Source organism: Neophocaena asiaeorientalis, unplaced genomic scaffold, assembly GCF_003031525.2.
Source record: "Neophocaena asiaeorientalis asiaeorientalis breed wild unplaced genomic scaffold, Neophocaena_asiaeorientalis_V1.1 scaffold293, whole genome shotgun sequence".
NCBI classification, from domain to species: Eukaryota; Metazoa; Chordata; class Mammalia; order Artiodactyla; family Phocoenidae; genus Neophocaena; species Neophocaena asiaeorientalis.
Window position 1 is genome coordinate 4,299,854 of NW_020173920.1, and position 27,886 is coordinate 4,327,739.

A 27,886-nucleotide genomic window follows, 5' to 3' on the forward strand; every position below is an offset into this window, starting at 1 on the left:
ATTAAGAAACTAAAGCAAAAAAGAATTTCAAAAAATATACAGAATTCTAATTCTAAACAAATAAGAAATCTATACCAAGAACTAAGTATCAGAGTTTACCAATATTTAAGAAGAAAGGGGAATGGCTAAAATGCATTCACAGTCACTATTTCTTCCTTACAAGCCTCAGATTTGCTTCACTCGGATAGGATACAAAAAGAATTTTTCTCATCTACCTTTAGTTACTATCGTCTGTAAATTCAGAGCTTTTTTTCTTCCTACATTGGGTTTGATAACATGAGCATAAAGATGAGTCCATCAGAGGTTCTTTCTTAAGATGTTTAGGGGAGCTAAGACATAAACAAATAATAAATATAAATAAATTTATACAAGGTACAAAGTAATATAGCATGAGCTATGTATGGATAAATATAAAGACAAGGAAATTTCAAGGAAGGAGAGATTACATTCAGCTGGAGAAACTGAGGAATGCTTTATTAGAATAGCATTTGGGTTAGGTATGAACTGTTCCTTTCAGGAAGGCTTTAAAGTGGTGGTCTTGATTTCTAGAATGTAATCTCAATACTCATCTTTAAAATTCAAGTTTCTATCTTATCAAACTGTTCATTTTTTTAGACGATCAAAAATATAAATATTACAGTCTATATAAACAGCAGTTTGGAGACATAAATGAAAAGTTAATTGTAATACCTACTATGTGGGTTAGGGCTCTGTTCTTTTAAAAACTCTCTCTCCCAGGTCAAATCATATCTAAAAGACGGAAGATGCCTAATCACGGAACCATGAGTTGAAGTATTCAACTGAGCAACACCTACTTGCTTTAGGTGCCTTATCAAATCTATATCCAAACTTACAGGAGTAAGAATGAAGGAGGTGAAATAAATGGTTCAATGTTCAAAAGTCAGGTAATGAAAAAATAACGGCAACTAAGAAATGACATATATTAACCACAGAATTCTTTGTATGAAAAGTTTTAATGAATTGTGAGCCATTGACCATTACAGACGTTAAAACTTAATATTTCTTCTTTCCTGTGTAAAACCAGATAATTAAACCAGCCTATCCCAAGTATGACAGAAGACCATAGAATGAATAAGAGTAATAGTAATGTTTTCTTACCCATCTGCATGCTTTGCTAAATTTAAGAACCAAAGAGAGTGCTCCTGGTTTCCAAAGTCAACAGAGCAAATTCAATTACACATTTCTTCCTGATCATAGTTTCAGCTGAAATACAACAAATATAACTTTGCCTTTCAATAGCACTTTTTATCCACAGCACAAGCACTTTCCCATTATTTTCTTCTTTACCCCCAATATCCTTATGAGGTAGTGAAGGGAGGGAGCAAGGATTTTTTTTTTTTTTTTTTTTGCAGATGAGAAAACTTAAGGTGAATTTAGATCAGTGGTTCTCAACCTTGGCAACATATTGAAATCACCTAAGAAGTTTTTAAAAATCCTTATGGTCATGTCATAGCCCAGACCAACATCAGAATATTAGGGTATGGGACCCAAGCATCAATATTTTTCAAAATGCCTGTGACTCTAAACTATAGCCAAGGTTGAGAACCACTGGTTTAGATGATTTATATTCAATATTCAGAGGCAACTGGCTTCTACCTAAGTGCTCTCTCAGCACCAATGAAAAAGAGATTCCATTTCCTCAAACATTATAACAGTTTGTCTTAGTATTCTGTACAACTACTATTGGTCTCCAGTAACAAATTAATTTACCAGGTTATAAATGAAGGCTCTTCATTCCCCTGATGCTCATGCTAAATATGAACCTCCATTTTATAAAATCTGCAAATTGGATATTAAAGAATTTAAGTCTTTGAGACAAGAATGGCTTGTTATTAAATATTTAGGCAATCATTTGATTCTAGGTTCAATATGCAATAACCATGTGTTTCCATTTTCCATTCAGCACCTTCCAAACTTTGTTACAAATGAATGTTTACTAATAAGACAAAACAGAAGATATAAACAAAACTCTGAGCAAAAGCTCTTAGAATTGACCATATCACAATCTGAAAAAGAAACAAGTGCTTAAAAGACCTTACAGCTTTCTAACTAGTTCAATCTTTATCCTGAACCAGATCTCTTCTTTAATTAAATTTTAAACTTTGCCAAATTGAGTTTTCTACACCAAGAAAAATCAATTTCTGTAGCAGCTATGTTCTCTAATACATTTAACATATAATTTCACTCTGTAGTATTAAATATGGTTTCTAGGAGGTTTCTTTCTTGATGTGGATATCAAAAAGGATCTTTAACAGATTACACCTTTAAGCAACACACCAAATACACAACAAATACTTGTAAACCTTTCAGGTGGCAAAAATGAAATCTTTGTTCATGACTGAAATCCCTTGTTTCACAGGAGTACTGATAATATTAACTCGCAAGGAGCAACCCAAGAACCACAGCCAGATGCTTGCTGTCCCTAATTTTTTTAGATTCGAAACAAAATATGCATACAGCAAAACCTAAAAACTGCAAAGATTCCACTTGCCTTAGTCACTTCTTATCACAAAGATGTATCTGAAACCATACAATTTATACTTTCATACAGAAAGATGTTTGTTTCCTTTCTAACAAAAGAAAATCTCAGCTCATGTACGTTGAATTATTAATTTGAAAGACTATTAGTGAAATCAGATTTCTTAGTCAAAAATTCTGAATAGGAATTAACGTTAAACTCTTCTACAATAAAACCTTCAAAATATCACCAACCTGAAGTTTCCAGCATAAGGTGTTTTATTTCAAGTCCCATGGGGGCAATTATTTATAATGAGATAAACAACATTCTTAAGCTGGGTTCAGGTTAGCACTGTTTCAGATGGATGAGTAAACATTTTCTTGACAACCCCAATGAAGAGTTTGAGGCTTAGATTGTTGCATGATGTAAACAATATGAAATTTAAAAATTATAATATCTACAGCATTATAAAGTTACAAAATAAAAGGACCATTGATCAATTATTTTCTTAAGGTCTGTGACTAACAGCTTTCATATTTGAGGCCTATAAGAACAAATGGCAATGTTCTCTGTTCTTATGAGACACCTTCTTGCAAGGTCAAAAAATAAAACCAGATTCTATAAGATGCACATTATTATTATTATTGATATATGAATGATTAGAAATAGATTTGCCTTCCCTCAATCTTAGCCTGGAGATTTGAGGGATCTGTATAATAATTTTGATGGTTAAAAAAATAAATCAGACTGTAATAGGCATGGAAACTGTAAGCCAAATATAATACAAAATGAGCCAATACAACACATCTCCTCTTAAAATTTTCTTCTTTGTAGTTACCAAACTGTCCCTAAATGTTATTCTAATTTTGTACCATGTAGTGGTTTTTAAGAAACTGAACTAGAACAAAGCAACTCCTTTGTCCTGTTTTTTTTTTACAGTTTTTTTTTTTTACACACATATTGTATATACAACTTTTAAAATAGCTGCACAATTTTATATCTCACCGTTAGAGAAGTGCAGTCCAGGCAGACCATGCTTCTCAATATATTAAAAATATTAAATAAAATCCAACCAGTTTCATACTTTTCTAATAGTCAAGCTGGCTGGAAAAAAGGGTCTGGAGAAAAAACAGGCAGTTGTAAAACAGGATCAGTCTTTCTTCACAAACACACTACTTAAAACTCTTGCTAGTTCCTTATCTTATCCCTTTTACACCATCTCTAAGATCTCACCTTAAAAGTTGAAAATATCACATCGTTAACTTAGAGACAAAATCTGTTGAAACATGCATATGTCAACTGCCCACTCAACCAGCTGCAACCCTGAGGATTTTTCTGGCCCAGTAGAAAAGAGGAAACACTAAGATAATCTCTGCTGTAGAGTTGCTTCTCCAGTTAACAATATCATGTGTTTTTTCAGGATGTTTCTTGGGCATGCATGTATGACACTGTCACTTCATGATTCTACTTTCCATAAGCAGGTATCTCCTCCACTCTGTCTTTCATCCCAAGAAAGCCACTGTCATCCATCCAAAGGTTTTCCAAGGTAAACCAAAGTCACTTCTGTGTTACCATATACAGCAGAAACTGCTGGATATAAGCAGACCTTTGGAAGTCCTCTAAAGGCAACCCCCAGGAATTCATATCCACGTTCAAAAGCTAAAGTCTTATCTTCCATGTCCAAGATGACTCGAATTCTTTCTCCTATCTGCAAACAGACATCAAAAGAAGGTAAGAAGAAAACCCATCAAAGGCACAGCTAGATGTAATCAAGTTGAAAATATTATTAAGAATATGTATATCTCAAAAGTTATCTAGAAAAACCAAAAAAGTTATTTGGTCAGGGAGAAACATCTAGAAAAAGAACATACATCAATTTCATCATAAAAGTTTGTTTTGATAGTTTTTTTAAAAAAAACTTAAGACTTGTGTGGGATTTATATTTAATACTGAAAATTTAAATATTCTTCCTGAACAGTCCCCAGATTTTATTTATTCTTTTTAAAGACTTTTCTTAAGAAGGTTACCACTAAAATCTATAACTTGGCATATTTTACCAAAAAAGGCTACCTAAATTTTCTCAAATTACTATAGTACATACATACAATGGAATGTTATTCAACCTTAAAAAGAAATGAAATTTTAGTATGTGCTACAACATGAATGGACCTTGAAAGCATTATGCTAAGAGAAATAAGCCAGACACAAAAATACAAATATTATATGATTCCACTTGTATCAAGCACCTGGAATATTCAAATTAATATAGATTGAAAATGGAATAGAGGTTACCAGAGGCTTGGGGGAGGAAGAAATGTGGAGTTATTGTTCAGTGGGCACAGAGTTTATGCTGGGGATGATGAAAAAGTTTTGGGTATATATAGTGATGATGGTTATACAACATTATGAATGTATTTAATGCCACTGAATTATACACTTACAAATAGTTAAAAGAATAAAGATTGTTGTGTATATTTTACCACAATAAAAAAAATTACTATAATAAAACACTTCCACAACCTTTAAAATTTACAAAGCAGTTCTACATACAACATGGAACCTACATAATCATGAATAGCCAAATCTGACTATAGGTTCTAAAGATGCAGAATAGGCTTATTAAACAATCACTTTGTGGTCCACTACTCTGAAACACCCGTTTGTTATAAAAATAGCAGTACTGATTGTTAAACTAAACTGGAAGCACAATTACCCATTTCTCTTCCCATTTGGAAAAGTAAACAAAGAAAGAGCATGTTTATCCTTATAATTTGCATGTATTAAAGGCTGTTGCATCTATATACTTGGAGGCAGAAAGTCCTAACATTTGCAATCAAAAATCATAATTTAATACTTCCCAATTATGATACCCCCTGCTGCTATCATTACTTTCCTTCATTGTATTTCCTATCACAAATAACTACCAACATCTACTTTTTCTCTCCCTCTGCCCAACTCACAGATTAACCCCATTTTAAGAACCTCCAAAGCACCATCATCACTACTGTTACAAACAAAACACGAACAACAGCAAAAATCAGAAATAAAAGCTAGGGGCTTCCCTGGTGGCGCAGTGGCTGAGGGTCCGCCTGCTGATGCGGGGAACGCGGGTTCGTGCCCCGGTCCGGGAAGATCCCGCATGCCGCGGAGCGGCTGGGCCCGTGAGCCATGGCCGCTGGGGCTGTGCGTCCGGAGCCTGTGCTCCATGGCGGGAGGAGCCGCAGTGGTGAGAGGCCCATGTACCGCAAAAAAAAAAAAAAAAAGGAAATAAAAGCTAATATTTTCATGAGTATTGTTGAGTGATTTTATATTATCTCATTTAATTCTCATATCAATCCTAGGAGTTATCCCTGTTTTACAGAAGATGAAAATAACAAAATAGAACCACTCCAAGTGAAATCTGCAAGTTTGCTTTACCTTTGAGTATACAGCATACATACACATAGCACAGAGAGCAGAAAGACAGTCTTACAGTTTTAGGTGTCAGAGGACAAAATTTGGAGACAGCAGAGCAACTGGAAACTTAGAGGAACACTGCAAGCAAAAAACCACAAAGAGGATGAGCCCCAAAATCTGAAAATAAACTCTGCCCAAATCCTCATGTGATGACTGTATTACACAAACACAGGGGAAACCCCCAGGGAACCAGGCAGAAAAAGTAGCAGCTAGAGGCCAAAAAAACTGAATAAAGACACAAGCTGCTGTATAGTTTCAGTGCAGGCAAGTTAACTGCCTACTAGAACAAGAAAACCTACAGTTTTCAGAAGTACAAAGTAGCTTCTAAAGAAACAAAACATTCCAGAGTCACTACCATGTCCAATTTTCATTTAAAAAATGACTGGATACGAAAAGAAACAGGAAAGTGTAACTCATACTCATGGAGAAAAAAGCAGTCAGTAGAAACAGACTCCAAGTGGGCCTTAGATGCTGGATTTGGCAAAGACTTAAAGTAGTTATAAAATATACCCAAAGAATTAAAGAAAAATATAGTATTAATAAATGAACAAACAGAGATCTCAGTAGAGAAATGGAAACTATAAAAATGAAAATTTTAGAACTGAGGGGCACAATAACCAAAATTCACTAGCCTGGCTCAATAGCAGAGTTCAAATGACAAGAAGAAAAAAATCTATGAACTTGAAGACAGAACAACAGAAAGTAATGAATCCAAAAAAGAGAGAAAAAAAGAACACAGCTTCAGAGGCACAAAAACAAGGATGATATCAAGCAGTCCAACAATTACATTAAATATAAATGGACTAACTACTCAAATCAAGAGACTGGGTTAGATAAAAAGCAAGATCCGATTACATGCTGTCTGGGGGACCCACTTTAAATACAAAGATAGTCTAAAAGTAAAAGGATGAGGGAGAAGAGGTGCTTTGCGATAGTAAGCATAAGAAAGTTGGATTGGCTTTATTGATATCAGACAAAATAGATGTAAAGACAAGGAATATTACTAGAGTCAAAGAAGGTCATTTCATAATGATAAAAGAGTTAACCAGGTAGGTAGATATAACAATTTTAAATGTATATGCACCTAATAACAGTTCCAAAACACATGAAGCAAAAAGTGACAAAACTGGAAGAAGAGGTAGATAAATCAGCAACTATAGTTGGCGATTTTAATACTCCTTAGTAAATGAAAGAACAGGTAGAAAGAAAATACAGAAAGCAGATAGAAGACTTATACACTACCAACCAATTTGACCTAGCTGTCCTTAATAGATTATTCTATCCAACAGAATATATATTCAAGCATACATAGACATTTATCAAGGTAAACCATATGCTGGGAATAAAACATGCTGCAATAAATTTAAAGGGACTGAAATCATACAGAGTATGTTCTCTGAAAAACAAAGAATAAAGGACTTTCACTACAAAGTCACAAGGTTAGTCATAGGTCTTTATCTTCAATGATTATTAAGTCTGTTCTCCTTAGGGCATCTGCAGAGCCTGAAAGGACAGTAAGGAAAGGATTCTATGAAAGAAAATCCTTCCAGGCTTTTATACATCAGGAAATGGGATATATTTTAGTTCTTCTACTTTATTATGTCTCACTTGAGGTCATTACTGAGGCTAGAGCTTTCAAACCACATGTTCCTCTGAAATGTACTATCTATAATTCCTTAAAATTTCCAAGTTCTTATCAGATTATTATTTTTTACACTCTGCTGAATCTATGGTAATCATATAGCTTTTACAAATAGGAACTATAATTATGACCCTAGAATCAAGTGAGTATGGCTCAAGGCTAAGAATTTTTAGGGACTTCGCTGGTGGTCCAGTGGTTAAGAATCTGCCTTCCAATGCTGGGGACCCGGGTTTGATCCCTGGTCAGGGAACTAAGATCTCACATATACCATGGGACCACGAAGCCCGCGCGCCACGACGAAAAATCTGCGTGCCAGAACTAACACCTGATGAAGCCAAATAAATAAATAAATATTTTTTTAAAAAAGAATTTTTAAATGTAGTAGTTTGGGACTTCCCTGGCGGTCCAGTGGTAAGACTCCGTGCTTCCACTGCAGGGGGCACAGGTTCGATCCCTGATCAGAGACCTAAGATCCCGCATGCCGCGCGGGGTGGCCAAATAAATAAATATGCAGTAGTGTGCCTGAACTCACCTATGTTTATGGAAATTGCTGACACCTCCAGACGCTTTAAATACAATCCAGATTAATAAGTAGCAGAGGGTAAGTATGTGTGCACATGCACACAGGAGCATTTGTGGGGGTGAGGGGGTGAGGTATCCAGAAAAAGTAAATTTGGATGTGCATGATATAAGAAAGATTACAATCCAAAGCACAAGTTGGCAAACTATGGCCCCTGGGCCAAATCTGGCTTGCAGTCTATAAATAAGGTTTTACTGGAATACAGCTATGCTCATTCATTTACATAATTCACGGCTGCTTTTGTGCTATAACAACATAGTTGCACAGTTGTGAGAGACAGTATGGACAACAAAGCCTAAAATATTTACTATCTGGCCCTGTATAGAAAAAGTTTGCCAACCTGATTTAAAGACAGATTGCTCAGATTGAATATGTATTAGGAAACAAATACTGAGATACTAAAGATTATTGTCAGAGTAGCCAAAAAAGGCCAGTTACACTATTTATTTAAAAGTTACCAAAAAGACAAATAATGCTGCTATATAAAATTTTGTAAATTTAAAACAAATTAAGCCAGTTCCTCACCTGATATTTTGGTGCATTGTTGCATTGTGGAAAACTGCCATTGACTTCTCCATTATGTAGTAGATTATTGTCCACTAGATTCCAGCCCCAGCTCTGGTCATCACTGCCCAGCAATGCCACATAACCTTGGCATTGCATGGGGGCCCGTTTTGTGGCAATTCCAATCACTGCCACAGTGCCCAGAGGGCCCTCCCACCACACTTCCCATGCATGGCGGCCCTCACTGAAACCAATCTTGGTCCTTGCACCATCAGTGCTCTGAGCGATGGGGTTTCGATGTAAAGTAAAGCCATTCTTCTTAATGTAGACATTCCTGGAGCAGTCGTTAGTGCTGAAAGCATGTTGGAAAGCACGTATCTGAAAAGGTGGAAAGCACACAAAAGAAATAGAAATTTAATTTTTCTTAAACATTAAAAAGTACCCAAACTTTAGGCTACATGTTTTTAAACAATAAAGTTATATATTTTAAGTAATACAGTAATTATTTCTCAAAAATGGCTCACGTTTCAGCATGGAATCCTAACATAATAAACTATGCAACATTAAAAATAAAACTGCCGGGCTTCCCTGGTGGCGCAGTGGTTGAGGGTCCGCCTGCCAATGCAGGGGACGCGGGTTCGTGCCCCGGTCCGGGAGGTTCCCGCAAAGCGCCCAAAAGTGAGAGGGCCCGGTGCCAAAAAAAAAAAAAAAAAAAAAACTGCCAGCTGTTTCGTTATTGACTAAAATTCTAAACCACAGTATAATTTCTCCAAATAGACTTCTTAACACATCAAAAGATATACACAAGAATCCTTATATTTTAGAGATAGTACTGAAATGTTTATGGGTGACATATCTGGGAATTGCTTTGAAATATCCAGGAATGGAATGGGAGAGTGGGAAGGGTAGACATGAAAGTAGATTGCCCATGAATTAATCACTGGTAAAGCTTCGTGATGGGTATAGGGAGGTTATTTTCTATACTCTTGTTTATATTCGATATTTTTACATTAAAAAGTTAAGATATGCACAGTTTTCGTTTTGGCAATGCTGCCACCAAAAAGAACTGTATTTTAAGTAAAATAGAGAACTTAGGCATATCAGCTCTAGAGTTTATGAAAAATTTTAATAACCACAAACTATCTTAGATCCACAGCCTCCTTGCTAGGTATCACTCATACACTGAGACATCACCACTCTCATTTTACCAAATCAAATAATCCCCTAGATAGCATAAATTCAATCACTAAAATTTATAAAGAGATAGTCATTAACAGCAGCTACCACTGACAGGACAGGATAGTTGACCTTCAGTAATCACCAGTTTTTTAAGTTTCCAAAATAAAGACAATATGAAAATTGCTACTCTGTACAAATAATAACATTCTCTCATGTTTTAATAATTTATAGGTTTTAGTTTGTACGTTTTTTAGAAAATCCCTTCTTTATTCAAACAACCCAAAAGCAGCTGAAGGCTGGGACCTATTGCTTTAGTTAACCTGAGAAATCAACTCCAGAATCACAGAATTTCAGCATTAGGAAAGACGTTAAAGTTCACCTACTTCAACTCAGGGATGGGGACACAGGCGTAAAGTCAACAGGTAGTTAGCACAAGAGCCCCAAAGAGAAGTCAAGCATCCAGTCCCCTCATCCAGTTCTCATTTACCATTAGCAAGTACTTCACTGTTTAATTGTTGTACTCCAGAGGACAGATTAAAACAAAAACAAAAAACCTCCTTGGTTCAGGTATCCCATATTTTCATAAACAGGATGTAAACCTGAAGTATACCTAAATTTTTTCCGATCTGTTATTATAACACACTTTTAAGCACCTAAAAGTGCTGTACACACCTCAACCATTTGACTCTAGTAAAACATATCTTGAAAAAAATCTAATCTCACCTAAATTGATCAAACTTCTATATGAAATACAGAGGACAGAAAGCATGTTAAGCAACACCATGGGAATGAAATCAGCAAAATCCAGATTGAGGGAACCTCTCTACAGGGTAAACAACCTGGTTTCTTCAACAAATAAACTGCCGGGGTAAGAGGTGAGAGAGATGGAGGGTGTATCTGTAGACTAAAATAGCCTTAAGAGACATATCAACTGTTTGTCATGGGAACTTTATACAGATCTTGCTTAAATAAACTGAAAATTAAAGATATAACATTTGACATTTATGAGACAACTGGAAATTTGAACACCAAACTTTTTATATAAAGGAATTATCATTAATTTCTTTATACTTTGGATGTACTAATGGTATTGTGATTAAGTGTCCTTATCTTTTAGAGATAATGTGAAAAATCAGATAAAATGGAAAAATAAATACACAAATAAATAAAAACAATCTATAGTTCTTGCTACACAGTCTCATGCGTAACCTGGATTTTGCATTATAGCAAACAGCTTTAAGACCTAGTTTAGGATGTAAGTCTGAAATTTAGACAATTATAGCTAGATGCCAAGTATGACTGGAATAACTGATGTTACTTAGTAATATGTAAAACATGAACTTTTAAAAAGAAGACAAATCCTAGGGGCTTCACTGGTGGTGCAGTGGTTGAGAGTCTGCCTGCCGATGCACGGGACACGGGTTCGTGCCCTGGTCCGGGAAGATCCCACATGCAGCGGAGCGGCTGGGCCCGTGAGCCATGCCGCTGAGCCTGCGCGTCTGGAGCCTGTGCTCCGCAACGGGAGAGGCAACAGCAGTGAGGGGCCCGCGTACCGCAAAAAGAAAAAAAGAAGACAAATCCTAATTAGATTGACAACTCCAAATACTTTCCAGTTCTATGCTATCTCAAGCCTGTTCTCATCATTTTCTCAGTTACCCAGGCTCCCTGGAAATCCTATTTGACCCTTCCTTCTTCTTCATCCCACCTCACCCAGTCAGCTGTCCACCTATGTGGACTTGTTTTCTTGCAATTCCTCTCCCAGCCACCCCCTTCTCTGCTCTATACACTCGTTCTGGTCTTAAGTACCTCTGGTATAGGCACCAACCCCTGCCTTCCTGAATTCACCTTATGGACTGGTTTCTCTAAAGCACAGCTCTTACTTCGTCCCTCCTTTGTTCAAATTTCTGTGTTTTCCAGCTGTAAGACAAAGCCCAAACTACAGACTGAAGGCTGTATGTCAAGGACCTCCATGATATATCTAGTTTCAGCTTACCTTTACAATCATATTTCCTATCACAGTTCAATCTAACTAAACTATTTTATATCTTTAGCCTTTCCTCCAAGCTACAAATTGTAACAGATGCCTATCTGAAAACTCTTGGATGTCTTAAAAACACTGTAAACTCTGTTCTACCAAAACTGAACTCATTGTTATTCATCCAAAATCTAGCCGAGGTAATCCCTATATCATATAAGCCAGATACCTAGGAGTCATCCTGAGCACCTCCCTCTTCCTCCCCGCTATTTCAAATCTATTGCCAAGTCCTGTAGATTTTATTTCCTAAATTTATTCTAAATTTCTCCCCATCTCTTTTACTACATACTTCCTAATACTCATATTTCTAAGGTCCCCCTCCAACCTGTTCTCCATTCTTAAGTTTGAATAACCTCTAAAAAATGGAAAAATATCACATCACCAATCCCCACACTCCTAACCCCCTTTTGCTTACAATTTAAAATGGCTTCCTTTGGTTTGGCCCCAGTCCACCTCTTCCATCTTTCTCAAACGTGCCTCACTTTTGCTGTCTATGCTCCAGCCACATTGATTATTTTCTGTCCCTCATACTCATCAGGTTCCCTCCTGGAAGGCTCCTCTCTGTCTGGCCTATTTATCCTTAACATTCAGGTCTCAGTTCATGCATTATTTCCTCAGAGAAAGCCTTCCCTGACCTCCCTACTTAGTTCAAATTCTCCATTACTGACATTCAGAGCATCATGTATCCATCCTTCGTAGGACTTAACACAAATGCAATTTTACAACTGTGTGACTATTTGATTAATACCCACTTCCCTGCACTAGACTGTAAGTGCCATATGGCAAGGCATCCATAAGAGTCTGTATCTGTTTTTATTCACCATTGCATCTGCAAAACTGAGCATAGTGCCTAACATTCATATTTTTTTAAATAAAAATATATGCTGTACAAACCCTCTGCTTTCCATTGCCTTGCTTTTGTTCAGGGTACTTCCTCTTAGTAAAATGTTCACATTCTCCCCATCTTTAAAGTTCAGCTCAAATACAATCTCAACCCCAAACCTTCTACAATCATCCACTCAACTTGTAAATCTCTTTCAGTAAACTTCTAGTATATATATATTTTTATATCTCTAACAGTTAGCAACAATTTCTACCATTTCTAACTAATAACCACTAGTTATTTCTATACATTTTTTTCTCCTCTACTAGACTGAGGACTTCCCTACTAGGCTATGTGACTCCTTCTGAATTAATCTTTTATCTTCAAGATATTCAAGAAAAGTCCTGCAGTATCTGAATGTACATGTGATTAGTACAGGTCTATAATACCTATAGTGCAAGTAGTACAAAGGCATACAAAGTATTAAAAACTTATGAAACCTAAAATATCTCTGGAAGGATACAGAAGAAATAGGTAACATAGGTTGCCTCCAACCTGGATGGTGGTGGTATAAGGACAAAAGGAAGACATTTTGCTTTACATCACTTTGCTTCTTTTGAATCATGTATTCTTCACATGAATTACATTATCTATTACATATTATTATATGAATCTTGAATCATGTGAACATGACTATTACAGACCAATTACAAAAATGTCTTAATTTAAAATAAGTAAAAACAATAAACTTTATGGAAAAGTAAAAAATAAGACTCATGAAATCTACACGTTTATCAGGCACAGTAAGACAAAACTGCAATCTACTGCACTCTACTATATGAATTACAACTAGTATCCATTGAGAATCTACCATGTACAAATACTGTCCTCGCAAATTAACATTATTTCATTTAATAGAAAAACAACTTGACAGTTGACATATTAAAAAGCGATATTCCTTATCTTACTAAACTAAAACCTGTTTTATTACAGAAGAATACATTTTACATCTACTTCACATGGAGAAAAAATTTACTCCTTATTCTGGCCCCACTGGCAGTCTAACATTAAAAAGGTATGTTTTCCCTTTTTAGTTGTTAATGTATTTTTATGTTTACCATATTCTAGGTCAGACTTTATCCTGTCTCATATATGCTCTTGGTGACTGCTATTCTGAAGAGCTGTTTCCATCCAAACTGAACCCAAGTTTAAGGCCTTTTATTTATATTGCTTGAAGAATCCTCTCAGTCCTACCATTATCTGCTACTTGACATTTTTACTTGCATATGAAAGCAAGACTAATCACAAGAATCTGGCAGGGGAAAAAAGGCAGCAAAAATGGAATCAGCATGTTAGATGACAAATAGAACATAAGAGACACAACACCAAGGTGGAACTACGAAAAAGGTGGCAAGGAAGTAGCTAATAATAGTGGGACATGGCAGTATTATGACTGTTAAGTGGTGCCGATGGGAGGATGTTCTATTAAAGCCTCTATGTTGAAAGTCAGCACGATGCCTTGGACCACACTCATTTATAAGCCTGTAACATAGTGGAGGGAATTAAAGAGTGCTTGGGCAAAAATAAAGAAAAGATGATTATAAATCAGCTTGGAAAAGGTGCGGTGAAAGCAAAGATCTGAGAAACTAAGCCGATGTTAAGGCAGCCAAGGTGATTTAATAAAGGGCAGGGAGAAAAATAGGATGAGAGTATTGAAACCTACAACAATGAGGTGGTCTGTTTTTAAGGGTAAAGACTGTGAAAAGTAGAATGAGTGACGGAAAACAGGGATGGGAAACCACCTGGCCCTTCAAAAAGTGTATCGCGGAAGTGGGGTGGGTTAAGGAGCAGAACTTCAACCCAAAGAGAAGAGGATCTTCATGGCGCGGGGAGGTAAGGTAAGGTATTGACTGGAGCGGTGGAAAGGCGGGATGGTGAGGCGAGGCTTCCGACTCCAAAGCTTAGCTGAGAAGCACTGAGAGCGGCCCGGACAAGCGGGACCGGGGGCAGCGGCGTGGCGCGGGGCTCCCTCACCTTGGCCTTGTAGCTCGGCAGGTTGCAGAGGATGTCCGTGCGCAAAGCCTCCTCTGCCAAGCTGCGGGCGCACAGGCTCCGCCACACCTCGCTGTTCTCATCGCCGTGCAGGCAGCGGTACCAGTGCTTGCACACCAGGGCGCAGCTCCGCAGCTCGGACAGCTCCAGGTAGGAGAACACCAACTCCAGCACCCGGCTGGGCAGCCGGCCCCCGGCCCCGGCGGCCAGCCACGCGCCCCGCCTCACTGAGGGCAGACGCACCGGCCGCACGGGCGTCCCCCGCCCCTCCCCCGCGGCTCAGCGCGGGCGCCGGAACGGCCCGACTCGCACGGCCTCCCGGCGGCGCGCCCGTGCCTCCGCCATGCGGGTTGAGGGCACGAAGCAAGGGCGCACGCCCAGCTCGCGCGGTTCCTCTCGGCCCCGGATGTGACTGTTTGGCTGAGGCGCCTCCCCCCACTACGCTAGATGGGATTGGGCGCCCACGGGTGAGGTCATCATCAGGCGCCTAGGAGAGAAGCTGGAAGCGCAGGTATGAGGCTATCGCCGGTGGGTTCCGGGCTATCCTCCGGTGCCTTTTCCCTTTTTTAATCTAGTGGTTTCGCGTCGGCTTTTCTGGACCACTTTTCCTATAAGTTTTCGCTGAGTCATTTGGGTCCCTGCTTCATCTTTCCAATCTAACGCATGAAATTCTCTCTCCTTATTAGCCAGTCCTAAGGTGAGGTCGTGTTTTTCTGGTCAGGTCCTCTTGTTCTCCCTTAGTACCAGTGCTTATCAGAACGTGTGTCCCAGCGTGTATACAGCATGTGAGGTCGCCACATTTGAACACCTTCCCCACCCCCCAGTGTTTGGATCACCTTAAAGTGCCATTTAAGTGCTTATTAAGTGCTACATTCTTTTGGACAAAATGTGGCTTTTCCTAGTCTTTCCTACTAACCCACGATTGGTAGGCGAATTAAAGCAGTGTGTTTTTAACCAATGAGACATTCCAATAGGGAGAATGACATGGAGGCTATAATTATATAAGGCTTCTTGGAAGGGAAAGAGTTTCAGCATTATTTAGTCATATTGCGTTTTCCTAGGTGGCCAGAACGTTTTCTGACAGCCTTTAAAGAATGCTTGGTACGAGAAAATAATATCTATCATGTGAGCCAGGCAACCGACTGAGGCCCTTTACAGGGGTGTTTATATAACTCTCTAAACAACTATGAGATAATTATTATAATAATAGGTTTCACAGATTCCTTTAGTAGTCAATTCTACTGTCTTGCCTTTACGTAGTAAGCAATCTTTCCAAAAGCTCCCTTGCTGTGTATAGTCAATTTCTTGTTCTCCAGTAAAAACAAAAGAACAGCACCTACCATCTCTACTCTCTGATGGGTGGTGTTTGGTTATTACTTGCCAGTCCCTTCTTCCCAGATGTTTTTTCCTCCAAGCTTAGTAACCCAGATACTTTTCATTCTTACTAGTGCCAGTGCCACAGCCCTTCAGCCTCTTCGGTTGCTATCTAGCTTCTCCACATCGAGACCAACTTTGGAAAACTCAAACATGTCAAGAAAAGTTGACCTATACTTATTACAGTGATAGTGACTATCACATTATTTAGATGTCAGGCTTCGGAGTTTTATTTATTATTCAGCTTTCAGCCATCAAAGGAAGACGGTCCAAGATTTGTCTGGAAAGGCACTGAAGTTTCTTTTACAGCTTCAAGGATAAGTAGAGTCAGTCCATCCAAGAAGGGGACAAAGAACAGACAGAATGAATAGCTTTAAAGGCACAGACACTTGAAAAGGACAAATGGATACATGGAGGTATGACAGGAGTAAGTGTTTAGAGTAGAGAGCATTCAGTTATTAAAGACATTGCCCTCTATCCTGTCTGCCATGGTGTGAGGTAGAGCCTTTGAAGGATCTGATGAAATAATTCTGGCACATCTTGTCCACTCAGTGAGGTGACTTTTTGTGGCAAAGTACCCCCCAAGTGGCCCAGGTAGGGTTTCAAAGTAGGAAAGGATTTCCTTTATCACTACCTCCTTTTCTTTCTTGCCTGCTCATCACCCTCCTGATCATGTCCCCTCCGCCATGTTCAGTACCCTTTTTCTACCCTTTCACTGTTTAGAACTTCCATCTTTGCACTGCACCCTTTATAAAAATGTTCTCATAGTACCCCACCTTCCTCGCCCCCTCTCACTCCATGATCTCATTAGGTGTAAGAAGGAAGGAATCCAGTATCTAATTAAACTAATTCACACTGGGATATGATTAATTACTGTGCTTGACCCTTTAGTCATCTACCTAAGAGAAAAGCTAGTTGACTTGATACCTGAGTGTGGGGATAGTGGCACTTAGCTATTTCCAGGTAGGCTTTCCAGTCCCAGTAAAAGAAAAACAAGAAACAGTGGCTTGCCAACTCATTTCTGAAAGATTATTTTGATTTAACCCATATGTAGTTAATTTTTCCCACTACCTCATACCGCAGCAGTCTGATTGTTTAACACTTCTTGATGGTGATCTTCGAATGTGTTTCAAATAATAACAAATAATTTTAATTTTGTAGACTAAGTAAACAGGTGATCTGGGGGGCTCTCGTTGAATCCCTGATCAATACTCTGCATGATAAAATTAAAAGCCTCAGAATGTATGGATTTCTGGGGCTTTCTCAACTCTTTTTCCTAACATTCCACATAATAGGTCTCTATTTTAATTTTTCTGACTAGCTAGGTGATCGGTGAATATCATCCATGTGGTGTAGAGATTAGAAGTTTAATTTGCTCTTTACTCTGGTGCGTAGAGGTTAAGGTAGAGCTGACCTTGGACTTCTGAGAGTAATAGTCCAAGAGTTACTACTGCTTCCATTATGGAAAAATTTACAGGAACTGTGGCGTTGTCTATAATAGTCTCTTTAAGTACAAAATTCATTTATTGCCTAACTTCTCACACTTTGGGGTGAATTTAACCAAATGTATCTTTAAAATTGAATTAATCTTTTCTGGAAAAGAGTTATATTAGGAAGAAAACCTGCTAAAACTTTTGTCTGCTAGTCAGCATTTACTTAGGTCCCTTGTGAGTAGATTTGTGATGGAGAAATAGAAGTACTAGAAACCCTGCCTCATTCTTGTCTTAGCAAAAACCTAATATATCCCAACAGGGATCCAAAACCTATATGGACACAAAATCCTAAAGCTGTAGGGAGCAGACTTCTGGACTTTAAAGATAATTAATTGTAGAAAAATTAAAACTCTGACTTAGGAAATAAGTGGTCAATACCCTAAAGATTCATGACAGAGTTAAATAAAACGATTTGTAACTTTTCAGTGATTAATTCAAATTTCATATTTTAAGGTAGGATATTGTATTTATCATATCAATCAATAGTCACCACAAATGACAGTTCCTAAGCCTAAATAATATTAATACCTTTCATTTTAAATTGTGTTAAGTGTCCTTTTTCCTTGGTTTATCTGGAACATTTGGCAAAAGTCTTTGTTATTTAACTACTATTTCAGTACTTGTTGGCAAAAATCAAACCACCAGAGTTCCCTGTCTTTATCTCCCTTTGAGTTATTTCCTCTCCAAACCTCTCCTTTAAAACTTGTTTCAGTCTCTATTTAATTAGTTTCCTCTGTTTACTAATTGAGTGCTTCTGCTGAAATTTAAAAATGTATCTTTTTGTCTTTTTTCCATTTTATCTGTATGAAAATTGCTGATTTTGTGATCTTGTTTCTGTTACTTCGATTACTATTAGATTGGTGATTTTTTGCAGTCTAGTTAGTGATTTTGTTTGTGTGTGTGGCTAAAAGTGGAGGAAATAACCTTTGTGTTGGGAATAGAAATTTTAGGCAGATCACCAGATTATTTTAAAATTATTTTCAAAACAATTTTAGGAAATTTATCTCTGTACAATTGAACTAAATTCAGGTATTGTATCTGAAAATAGTAAAGCAACTATGGCAGTTTCTTACTAGATAAATTCTCCCTTGTCTTGTGGAATGAAAAATTAAATTTATCTAGATAGATTTGTTTGCTTCCTTTTGACCACTTAGAGTTGTAGAAATTGCCCCTATTTCCTTTTTCGCTTTGCACAGGAGGTAGTTACGAGAGGGGGTAGTATTATGTGGCAGTTACAATTATAGATACAGGCTGCCTAGCGTATCAGGAAACTAAATTTTGCACGTAAGTACTACTGTTATATAAGTTCAAGTAGGTGATAATGTGATTAAAATATGTGAATATATTTAGAAGCAGTAATGAATTATTAGCAGCTTTCTAGTAATCATTTTCTGCACTTTCAAAGAATACTAACAAGTTAAACCTGTTGTCAAGTAGAATTGTTAGAAAAAGGTCTTCATTGTTTAGAAGTTTAGGATCCCTTTATATTAGATCCCAAGTACAAATCCTAAGAGCCAGGTGACTTTGGGAACATTATTTAACATTTCTGAGACTCAGTTTTATTACCTGTAAAATGGAATAATATTTACCAATCAGAAGTGTTGTTTTGAGAATAAAATTAAATAATGTACTGAATTAGTCTCCGATCGTAAGACCCAGGGGTTTGCATTTTTAACCAGTTCCCCTGATGATTACTGGTGTAGTACAGGTTCTCAAATTCTAGCATACATCAGAATCACCTGGAGGGCTTGTTAAAACACATTGCTGGGGGCTTCTCTGGTGGCGCAGTGGTTGAGAGTCCTCCTGCCGTTGCAGGGGACACGGGTTCGTGCCCCAGTCTGGGAAGATCCCACATGCCGCGGAGCGGCTGGGCCTGTGAGCCATGGCCGCTGAGCCTGTGCGTCCGGAGCCTGTGCTCCGCAACGGGAGAGGCCGCAGCAGTGAGGGGCCCGCGTACTGCAAAAACAAAACAAAACAAAAAATACATTGCTGGGTGTCAACCCCAGAGTTTTGATTCAGTGGGTCTAGAGTGGGGTCCAACAATTTATATTTCTAACAAGTTCCTAGGTGATGCTAATGCTCCTGGAGACTATACTTTGAGGACCATTTGTGTAGTATATATGATGCCACTTTGACTAGCCTAATAAAAGTAAGAAAAGTGACAGTGGTAATATTTGTTGAGCCCTCATTATGTACCAGGCACTGTTATATGTGCTTGACATTTATTATGTCATTTAATCCGATCTGATCCTGTGAAATGGATGTTATTATTACCCTCATTTTATCAATAATGAAAGTGAATTATAGAGAGATTCAGTAATGTGCCCAAAGTTGCCCAGCTGATAGGTAATAGAGCTATTCAAACCCAGAGAGTCTAGTTCCAGGGCTCATTCTCTATAAACATTATTCAGATAAAGGATATAACCTGATGATTGTGCAGCCCTTTCTTAAAAAGGATTTTTCTTAATTTAAAATAAATATATTTATTGTTTATTCTTATGTGAGCCTCACATCAAAGGCTGGACGACCAGGCTTACCTGTGCCCCTGATTGCAAGGAAAGCCCATGTAGGCATGTGCCAGCCAGGTGCACCATAATCTTGTGTTCAACTAGGCTTTGTAGGCTTGATCTTCAAATGTCTTTTTTTATTGATTGAGTTTTTTAGATATCTTTTAATATTTAAATGAAATACTGCTTATTGAATATGTCTCTCGTGAAGTTCTTAGATAAAACACGAGATTATAATTTTTCCCCCTTCTTCACAGAGTCATCTGAGCCATTATGGCAGTCAAGTGGACTGGTGGACATTTTTCTCCTGTTCTCTGCCTGAATGCAAGTCAAGAAGGGCTAGTGGCTTCTGGAGCAGAAGGTGGAGATCTCATGGTTTGGGGTGAAGATGGGACTCCATTAGGACACACACGCTTCCAAGGGGCAGACGATGTTACCAGTGTCTTATTCGCTCCCTCCTGCCCCACCAAGCTTTATGCCTCACATGGAGAAACCATTAGCATACTGGATGTCAGGTCTCTCAAAGGATCCTTGGACGATTTTCATGCGAATGAAGAAGAAATCAACTGTGTTTCACTGAATGAAACTGAAAACCTTCTGGCTTCTGCTGATGACTCCGGAACAATCAAAATCCTAGACTTGGAAAATAAGAAAGTTAGCAGATCACTGAAGAGACATTCCAATATCTGTTCTTCTGTAGCTTTTCGGCCTCAAAGACCTCAGAGCCTGGTGTCATGTGGACTGGATATGCAGGTGATGTCTTGCAGAGAGTACTTGGGTAATTTCTAGATGCGATTTGGTAACAGAATCAAATTATTAATTGGGCTAAATATATCTTTCCATTTTCTATTCTCTACTAACATGTCTTATGTATTTTATGAACCATAAGCTTTACTTCTACTGCATGTTTAATGCTAACTTGACAAAGTTTAGTAGATTTTATTCACAGAGTAATTATTAATCTTTTACTGTTCCTTTCTCTATGCTTTAAGACATTCCTAAAACATGAGAATTCAAATATTTGATTCTAAACATCTGTTTAAACAAAGTCATGCTAAAGTCAGAGTTTATCACCCACTCTCTACAAAGTCTGTTGTTTAAAAAAAAAAAAGTTGGAGGGCCTGGATCTATTATTGTTTTTACTCTAAAAATCACTGGAGTGAGAATAGTCATGGCTTCTCTTTGGTGAGCATTTACTACTTCCCACTGCTTTACATTTACTACTTCCCACTGCTTCATTGTTTAGGGGCTCCCCCAGCACTGTTCTAGGCATTTAATCTACATTCCCAACTATATATTAGTATCTTCTAAGACTTGTGGCCACTTCTTGGCCAGTGGTCTTTACCATTCCCTCCTTTACCCTCCACACCTCCTTATAATTTAGAAATAATGAGGCTAATTTTAGTTGTTGTCACTATGACTGCCAGCCCCTCCCCGCAAACTACTGGCATTTAGTAGGAAGAATTGGTAGTTGTCCTGCAGTGCTGGGGCAGCCCCTAAACAATAAAGAATTGTCCAACCAAAAATTTGTAGTGCCTCTATTGAGAATCATTTATACCTACAAGGCATAGTGACCCCATAACCTCTAAACTCCTTTTCTACTCCTAGGTCTTGTCCAAAACTTTAATAAACCTCCTACATTTCCTATCCTAGTGGAGATAATCTGCTTACTTGGTTGGGCAGAAAGACCTACCCAACCAGTCAGATACCTGTTTTAAGTAGGCAGATTGTACAGTGTCTCTTTGACTAGTCATTCTTTCATCCTTAAGCTATACCAGTTTTCAATCACTGGTTCATTAACTACTAGGCATGGCAATAAACAATTAGGTTTGCAGCAATCACAGATTAGATAAGAAGCAGGCACCCAGAATTTACCATTTTACCTCCAGTTCTAGATGAGAATGTTTAGTGGCAGGCAGCTGCTAGAGAACAGTATAGGAAATAAATGTTTTGTGAGAAGAAGGCTTAGGTAATTGCTTTTTTTTTTTTCTTTTTTTTTTGGTAATTGCATTTTGATTTGACTGTCAAGAATTGCTAAAAATACACTGTAGATTAACTTCTGCATTGGGTTGTGATGTAACAACAGTGGCTAAGATAACACAGCCACGCTTTTAAAAAATTACTTCTTTAACTGACGTTGAAACTATAATTTCTTCCAATTTATCAGTATTTCTTAAAACCTGGTTATCTGGTATTTTTCTAAACCTTAAGAATAGCTAGTCTATGGGGGAGTCCAAGAATGTAGGCATAATAGTGGAAGGGAGTTCTTATCAGATTAATGATGAGTTATTTCTCTCTGAACAAGTGTGTTTTATCTCAAGGCAGGAATTGAATTATTGCCACATAAAATAGATGGGTTCAACACACCTATCTTTGTTATTATACAAATTATAAAAATTATACCCTTTGATTTAGATAGGTTTAAATAGGCAGTGCGGGCTTCCTTGGTGGTACAGTGGTTAAGAATCCGCCTGCCAATGCAGGGGACATGGGTTTGAGCCCTGGTCCAGGAAGATCCCACATGCCGTGGAACAACTAAGCACATGCGCCACAACTAATGAGCCTGTGCTCTAGAGCCCAAGAGCCACAACTACTGAGCCCGTGTGCCTAGAGCCTGTGCTCTGCAAGAAGAGAAGCCACTGCAATGAGAAGCCTGCGCACTGCAACAAAGAGCAGCCCCCAGTCACCGCAACTAGAGAAAACCCATGTGCAGCAACAAAGACCCAATGCAGCCATAAATAAATAAATAAAATTTTATAAATAAAAAATAAAATTAAATAGGCAATGCTTACTCAAAGAGGCAGGGACCTTAAGAATGAAGTATGATTTATTAAGACACTTGAGACTGCTTAATCTTTTATTAAATAGGCCCAAAATAATATTCATAATATATATATAAGGTATAAAAAATAACATTAAACAAATACATGTGTACCACCACTCAAATATAGTTTTTTCTTATAAGGACCTTTGGAAATTTGAAGCCATCATGAATTTCTGTAGCATACACATTGGTTTTCTTTCTCTCTCATTTCCACATTTGAAAATAAATGGTTCAAAGGTTTGTTCTTTCTGGAGTTTGAAAGATCTCTAGTACAGAACTTAAGGACTGGGACAGTAGAGGAGCCTTTTTTTTTACCCCCTTGAAAATGAATCTTTTATGTGGAAAGAAATGTTTTTGTAGGAGAAATTTTTGAGCAGGGTCACTTTGATATGCTTGCATTCACTTCTGAACATTTGCCGGTTGTCCACTTTCTCTCCCTTTGACGTTTTATTGGACCTTAAGCCCTGAACGCTTGTATACTTTTCCTTCAAATCAATTTTCTTTAATATTCTTTCCCTTTAATACCTTACCTCTCTTGCTTAGGGTGATACTGCTTGATCAGGTGGTTGAGAAACTGTGAGATACCTTGGACTCTTGGGCAGTTAGGAAGAGTAAAGAAGTACAAAGGGAATTGTTCCAGGCAGGAACAATTTGGGAATCTTCAACACTTGGAAATGACTGCTGGGTTGGTACAATTTGAAATGGCTATTAACACGTTTAGATGATTTAAGTAAATACAAAAATGTTTAAGCTGCTGAAAACACTTTGGGTGTAGTTCATGTTTGGATGTCTTAGGGCAGAAAATATAATCCAGGCATTATGGGGCTATGTGAAAAAGAATTTGGGGATACCTGCCATACAGTTAAGCTAGTATATTTTGGAATGTCCATTTTCCTTGTGTTCAGGTTTTTTATAGAGATTGTTGCCATGTCAAGTTTTTCTTTTTTTTTGGCTGCGTTGGGGCTTCGTTGCTGCACACGGGCTTTCCCTAGTTGCAGTGAGTAGGGGCTACTGTTGGTTGCAGTGTGCGGGCTTCTCATTGTGGTGGCTTCTCTTGTTGCAGAGCACGGGCTCTAGGCATGCAGGCTACAGTAGTCGTGGCGCACAGACTCTAGAGTGCAGGCTCAGTAGTTGTGGTGCACGGGCTTAGTTGTTCCGTGGCATGTGGGATCTTACCGGAACAGGGATCAAACCCACATCCCCTGCATTGGCAGGTGGATTCTTAACCACTGTGCCACTAGGGAATTCCCTCAAGTATTATTACTCATTCATTTTTGTTATATTTTCTGATTTTTAAAATTTTACTTTATTTCAATTTATTAGTATTTTGGCTTCACCCATATGTATAACAATTGGTGGCCTCTTGGTATAATGTTATAAATCCAATCCAAAGAGATTTTCAGTGTTTTCCCTAGTATAAGCAGAATATAAGTGTTACTAGATGTTGCTTCTTTTGAAAGTAGGCCGAGTTAAAGGAAGTTACCTTGAATAGAAAACCAAATCCTTAATATAATCAACAGTAGTAATCTTGTCAATTCAGATCTGTGCTTTTGACTAAAGAAGGTCATGCTTATCCTAGTGTCCATTTTAAATTGTGAGTCATAATTCAGGGATAGTACTAGGGGATAAAATACAGCTGTCTGTTTTCTCTGAAAGTATGAAGAATATTTTCTTTTTCAAATTGGTTGCTACAGGAAGAAAATTGCTAGATGTAAACTCAGTTCACAGAGTTTATTGTTTTGTTTTAAACAGTTTTTAATTAGCATTTAATTTAAATTCGCTTAGTAGGTCCAAGATCATGGTAGGGAACAAGAACAAAAAGCTAAGTAAAATTGAAACTGTGATTAAAAATCTTCCAAAAAACAAAAGCAAACAGACTTGTTTAGAATTTCTGCTCTTTTCTCCAGGTACTATGCTAGGCATTAGCAAAGATGAATTAAATCTCAAGAAACTGAAAAGCTAGTAGTATATGTCAATTAATAGAACAGGGATTAAATATGGGAAAGAGAGAAGGGGGCTGGAATAGTTAGGAAAGCCTTCCTAGAGGAACACAATTTGAGCTATGCCCCTAGGATGAGTAATTTGGGTAATGTGAAAGGAAAGGAAAAGCATTCCAGATAAAAATGATTTCAGTGGTATTCTAGTTTAGTTTATTTAGTTGATAGGTATTTTTACTTTAACAAGCATAGACGAAAATTAATAAATTTCATAATCTTCAATTTTACCTGCAGAGATCAGGGTAGAATGACTCAAAGAAACTGGCATCTGCTTAAGAATTTGGATTACACTTTAATGGGTTTGTTAATCGAAAGTTACTCAGGATCTTGTTTTCTAAATTCTGTCTTCCTTACTGCCCATTGGCATTCTAGTTTTGGCACTAGGGTTGCATCCCACTGGCATGTCATGGTGCCATCTGAATTTTTTTCTTTTTAATATTGCTGGAAATGTATCCTACTAACCATTCTCAGACTACTTTGATGACTTTGTTAGAAGTGGAATAAGCATGTTAGTTAAACAAACTGACTAGAACCGTAACTATGTAACTTCCTCTTATTTAAAGGTGATGCTGTGGAACCTTCAGAAAGCCCGGCCCCTCTGGATTACAAATTTGCAGGAGGATGAAACAGAAGAAATGGAAGACCCACAATCACCTGGTCAGCTTTTAAATCCTGCCCTAGCCCACTCTGTGTCTGTGGCATCGTGTGGCAATATTTTTAGTTGTGGTGCAGAAGATGGTAAGATTCGAATCTTTAGGGTGATGGGAGTCAAGTGTGAACAGGAACTGGGATTTAAAGGCCACACCTTAGGGGTATGCCATGTCTGCTTTCTGCCAGAATCCTATTTGCTGCTTACTGGAGGGAATGATGGGAAGATAATGTTGTGGGATATAAGCAGTGAAATTGAGAAAAAACAGAAGAGTCCTATAAAACATACCCACAAGAAGAAAACCAAAAGGGCAGCTTATACCAAGCAGGGTGGAAACACTCATGCTTCAGTAGCAGGTGAAGACGAACATGGCAAAATTTTACCAAAGTTAAGTATTGAACATGGAGAAAAAGTGAACTGGCTCTTGAGTACAAAAATAAAGGGATACCAAAATATATTGGTAGCTGATCAAACTAATTGTATATCTGTATATCCTTTAAAAGAATTTTAAATCCAATAAAACATTTGAAAAACTGCAGAACTTTTTATGGGTTAAAAAAAAATCCTGATTCTTTGTTTGAACTATTTGTCATATGTGGAAATAATACCATTCCATCATATAAATTTTAAAACATTTGAGCAAAAGGAGATAATTGGGTAACACTTGTTATAGTAAATGACATATTAAAATTTGGAGAATGAGAACTAATATTCACTGAGTACTGCTTGTGTACCAGCCATTTTACATGTTTCCTTTCTTATTCCAAATCAGTGAAGTGGGTTACTTTGTTCATTTTTTGCCACAGGAATCAAGACTCAGAGATGTTAAGTAACTTGAGGATCCAAGAAAATTGCAGGCACGATTACTTTCCTGCAAAGGATCTTCATTGTCTTGTCAAGCCTCCTGCCATAGGGAAGCCCACATCCTGATCCAAATATGGGCACCACATTAGTTATAACATTAGTAATTTCTGATCCTAGGATATCATGAGGAACTTTACCAAGTTGAAAGAGGAAACCTGTTCTTGCTTGTTTTGTGTAAAGCCCAGAAGGCTTTGCTGACAATCACCTTTTGCCATTTCTAAGAAAAGTGTTCCAGGTCAAATCAGTTTAGGATATTACGAAGCAATCCAGGCTGTGATGCTTATGGGACCAAGAATAAGCTGAAGTTATGAATAAGCAGAAACTCTGACTAAGCAGAAGATGTAAGGTAGGTAGAAGAGGTAGAGAAGAGAAGCCAAGACTGTGTAGAGAGTAAGTTTTCTTTTCATCATGCCCTGGATTGCTGATTTCTCTGCATGTCCTTTCAGCTTCTGCTTAAATTGCCTACTCTTATATTCAAAGGTTTAAAGAGAGATTCTGATTGTTGGTTACCATTATCCTTTTTTGTGGAGAACTCTTTGATAAGCTCAATTTTAGTCAGAATGTTTGCTGCAGATGACAGAAACCAAACTCAAATTGACTTAAGGGAATAAAAAGGAATTTATTTGCTCATGTAACTGAGAAGTCCAAGGATAATCAGGCTTGTACTGCTGAGGTAGCTAAGCTGAAAGGATGTGAGTCTTATAGGTACCTCACCTGTGAAAAGTCTTTCCTAGGGATGGAGTGAGAGAATCCTCACAGTAATGTTGAGCCTGGAACCAGCTATGCCTAAAACAAGTTATTTCTGGAGCCTTTTTTTTTTTTTTAACTTGTGACTAAAAGTGTCCTGACCAATTAAGTGGGTGGTCAGTAAATATTGTTTAGTGATCTCACTTAAAATTTAAAGCAAGGAGAATACCATCTTGGCCCTAAAAAATTCATTGACAGGGACCTTGGCCTGAGTATTGACAGAAACAAGTTTCTAATCCCAGCAATGGGCAAAGTTCTTGGCCATTCTGGGCCTTGATTTCCTTTCTTGAAAGTGAAGGGTTGAATTAGACATCCCCTAAGGTCCTTTCCGTGCCACTGTTTTATGAAATGAAAACATTGTCATAATACTGTGTTTATCCAGTGATTCTAATATTTATTAAAATGTCAGTAAAGACTAATTATCATGGGCAATCACTGGAGATTAGAGGAATCTTTTGAAAAGTTACCCAAGTACAGCATCATCTTAGCTATTGAGCCTGAATAATGTTATGGGAACAAGGTAAGAAGTATTTAAACCAGCATTGATTTTTTTTTTTATTGAAGTATAGTTGATTTAGTGTTGTGCCAGTCTCTGCTGTACAGCACAGTGACTCAGTTATACGCATACATACATTCTTTTTTTATATTCTTTTCCATTATGGTTTATCACAGGATATTGAG

At 37.7% G+C, this 27,886-nt stretch overlaps 2 protein-coding genes across 2 annotated transcripts; one reads left to right on the forward strand and one right to left on the reverse strand.

The window, feature by feature from the left end:
* Positions 1 to 955: 955 nt before the first annotated feature.
* On the reverse strand, positions 956 to 16,093 carry FBXO45 (F-box protein 45). Its single transcript, XM_024752107.1, has 5 exons — positions 16,001 to 16,093; positions 15,063 to 15,237; positions 14,733 to 14,977; positions 8,683 to 9,039; positions 956 to 4,187 (listed from the first exon to the last, which is right to left on the reverse strand). Exons 1-5 carry the CDS (start codon positions 16,091 to 16,093, stop codon positions 4,002 to 4,004), a joined length of 1,056 nt encoding a protein of 351 aa, XP_024607875.1. The 3' UTR covers positions 956 to 4,001.
* Positions 15,125 to 26,293, forward strand: WDR53 (WD repeat domain 53). The gene is made up of 3 exons (XM_024752136.1): positions 15,125 to 15,261; positions 20,382 to 20,877; positions 25,509 to 26,293. The coding sequence occupies exons 2-3, from the start codon at positions 20,398 to 20,400 to the stop codon at positions 26,103 to 26,105; spliced, it is 1,077 nt and encodes a 358-aa protein (XP_024607904.1). The 5' UTR covers positions 15,125 to 15,261; positions 20,382 to 20,397; the 3' UTR covers positions 26,106 to 26,293.
* Positions 26,294 to 27,886: the final 1,593 nt, after the last annotated feature.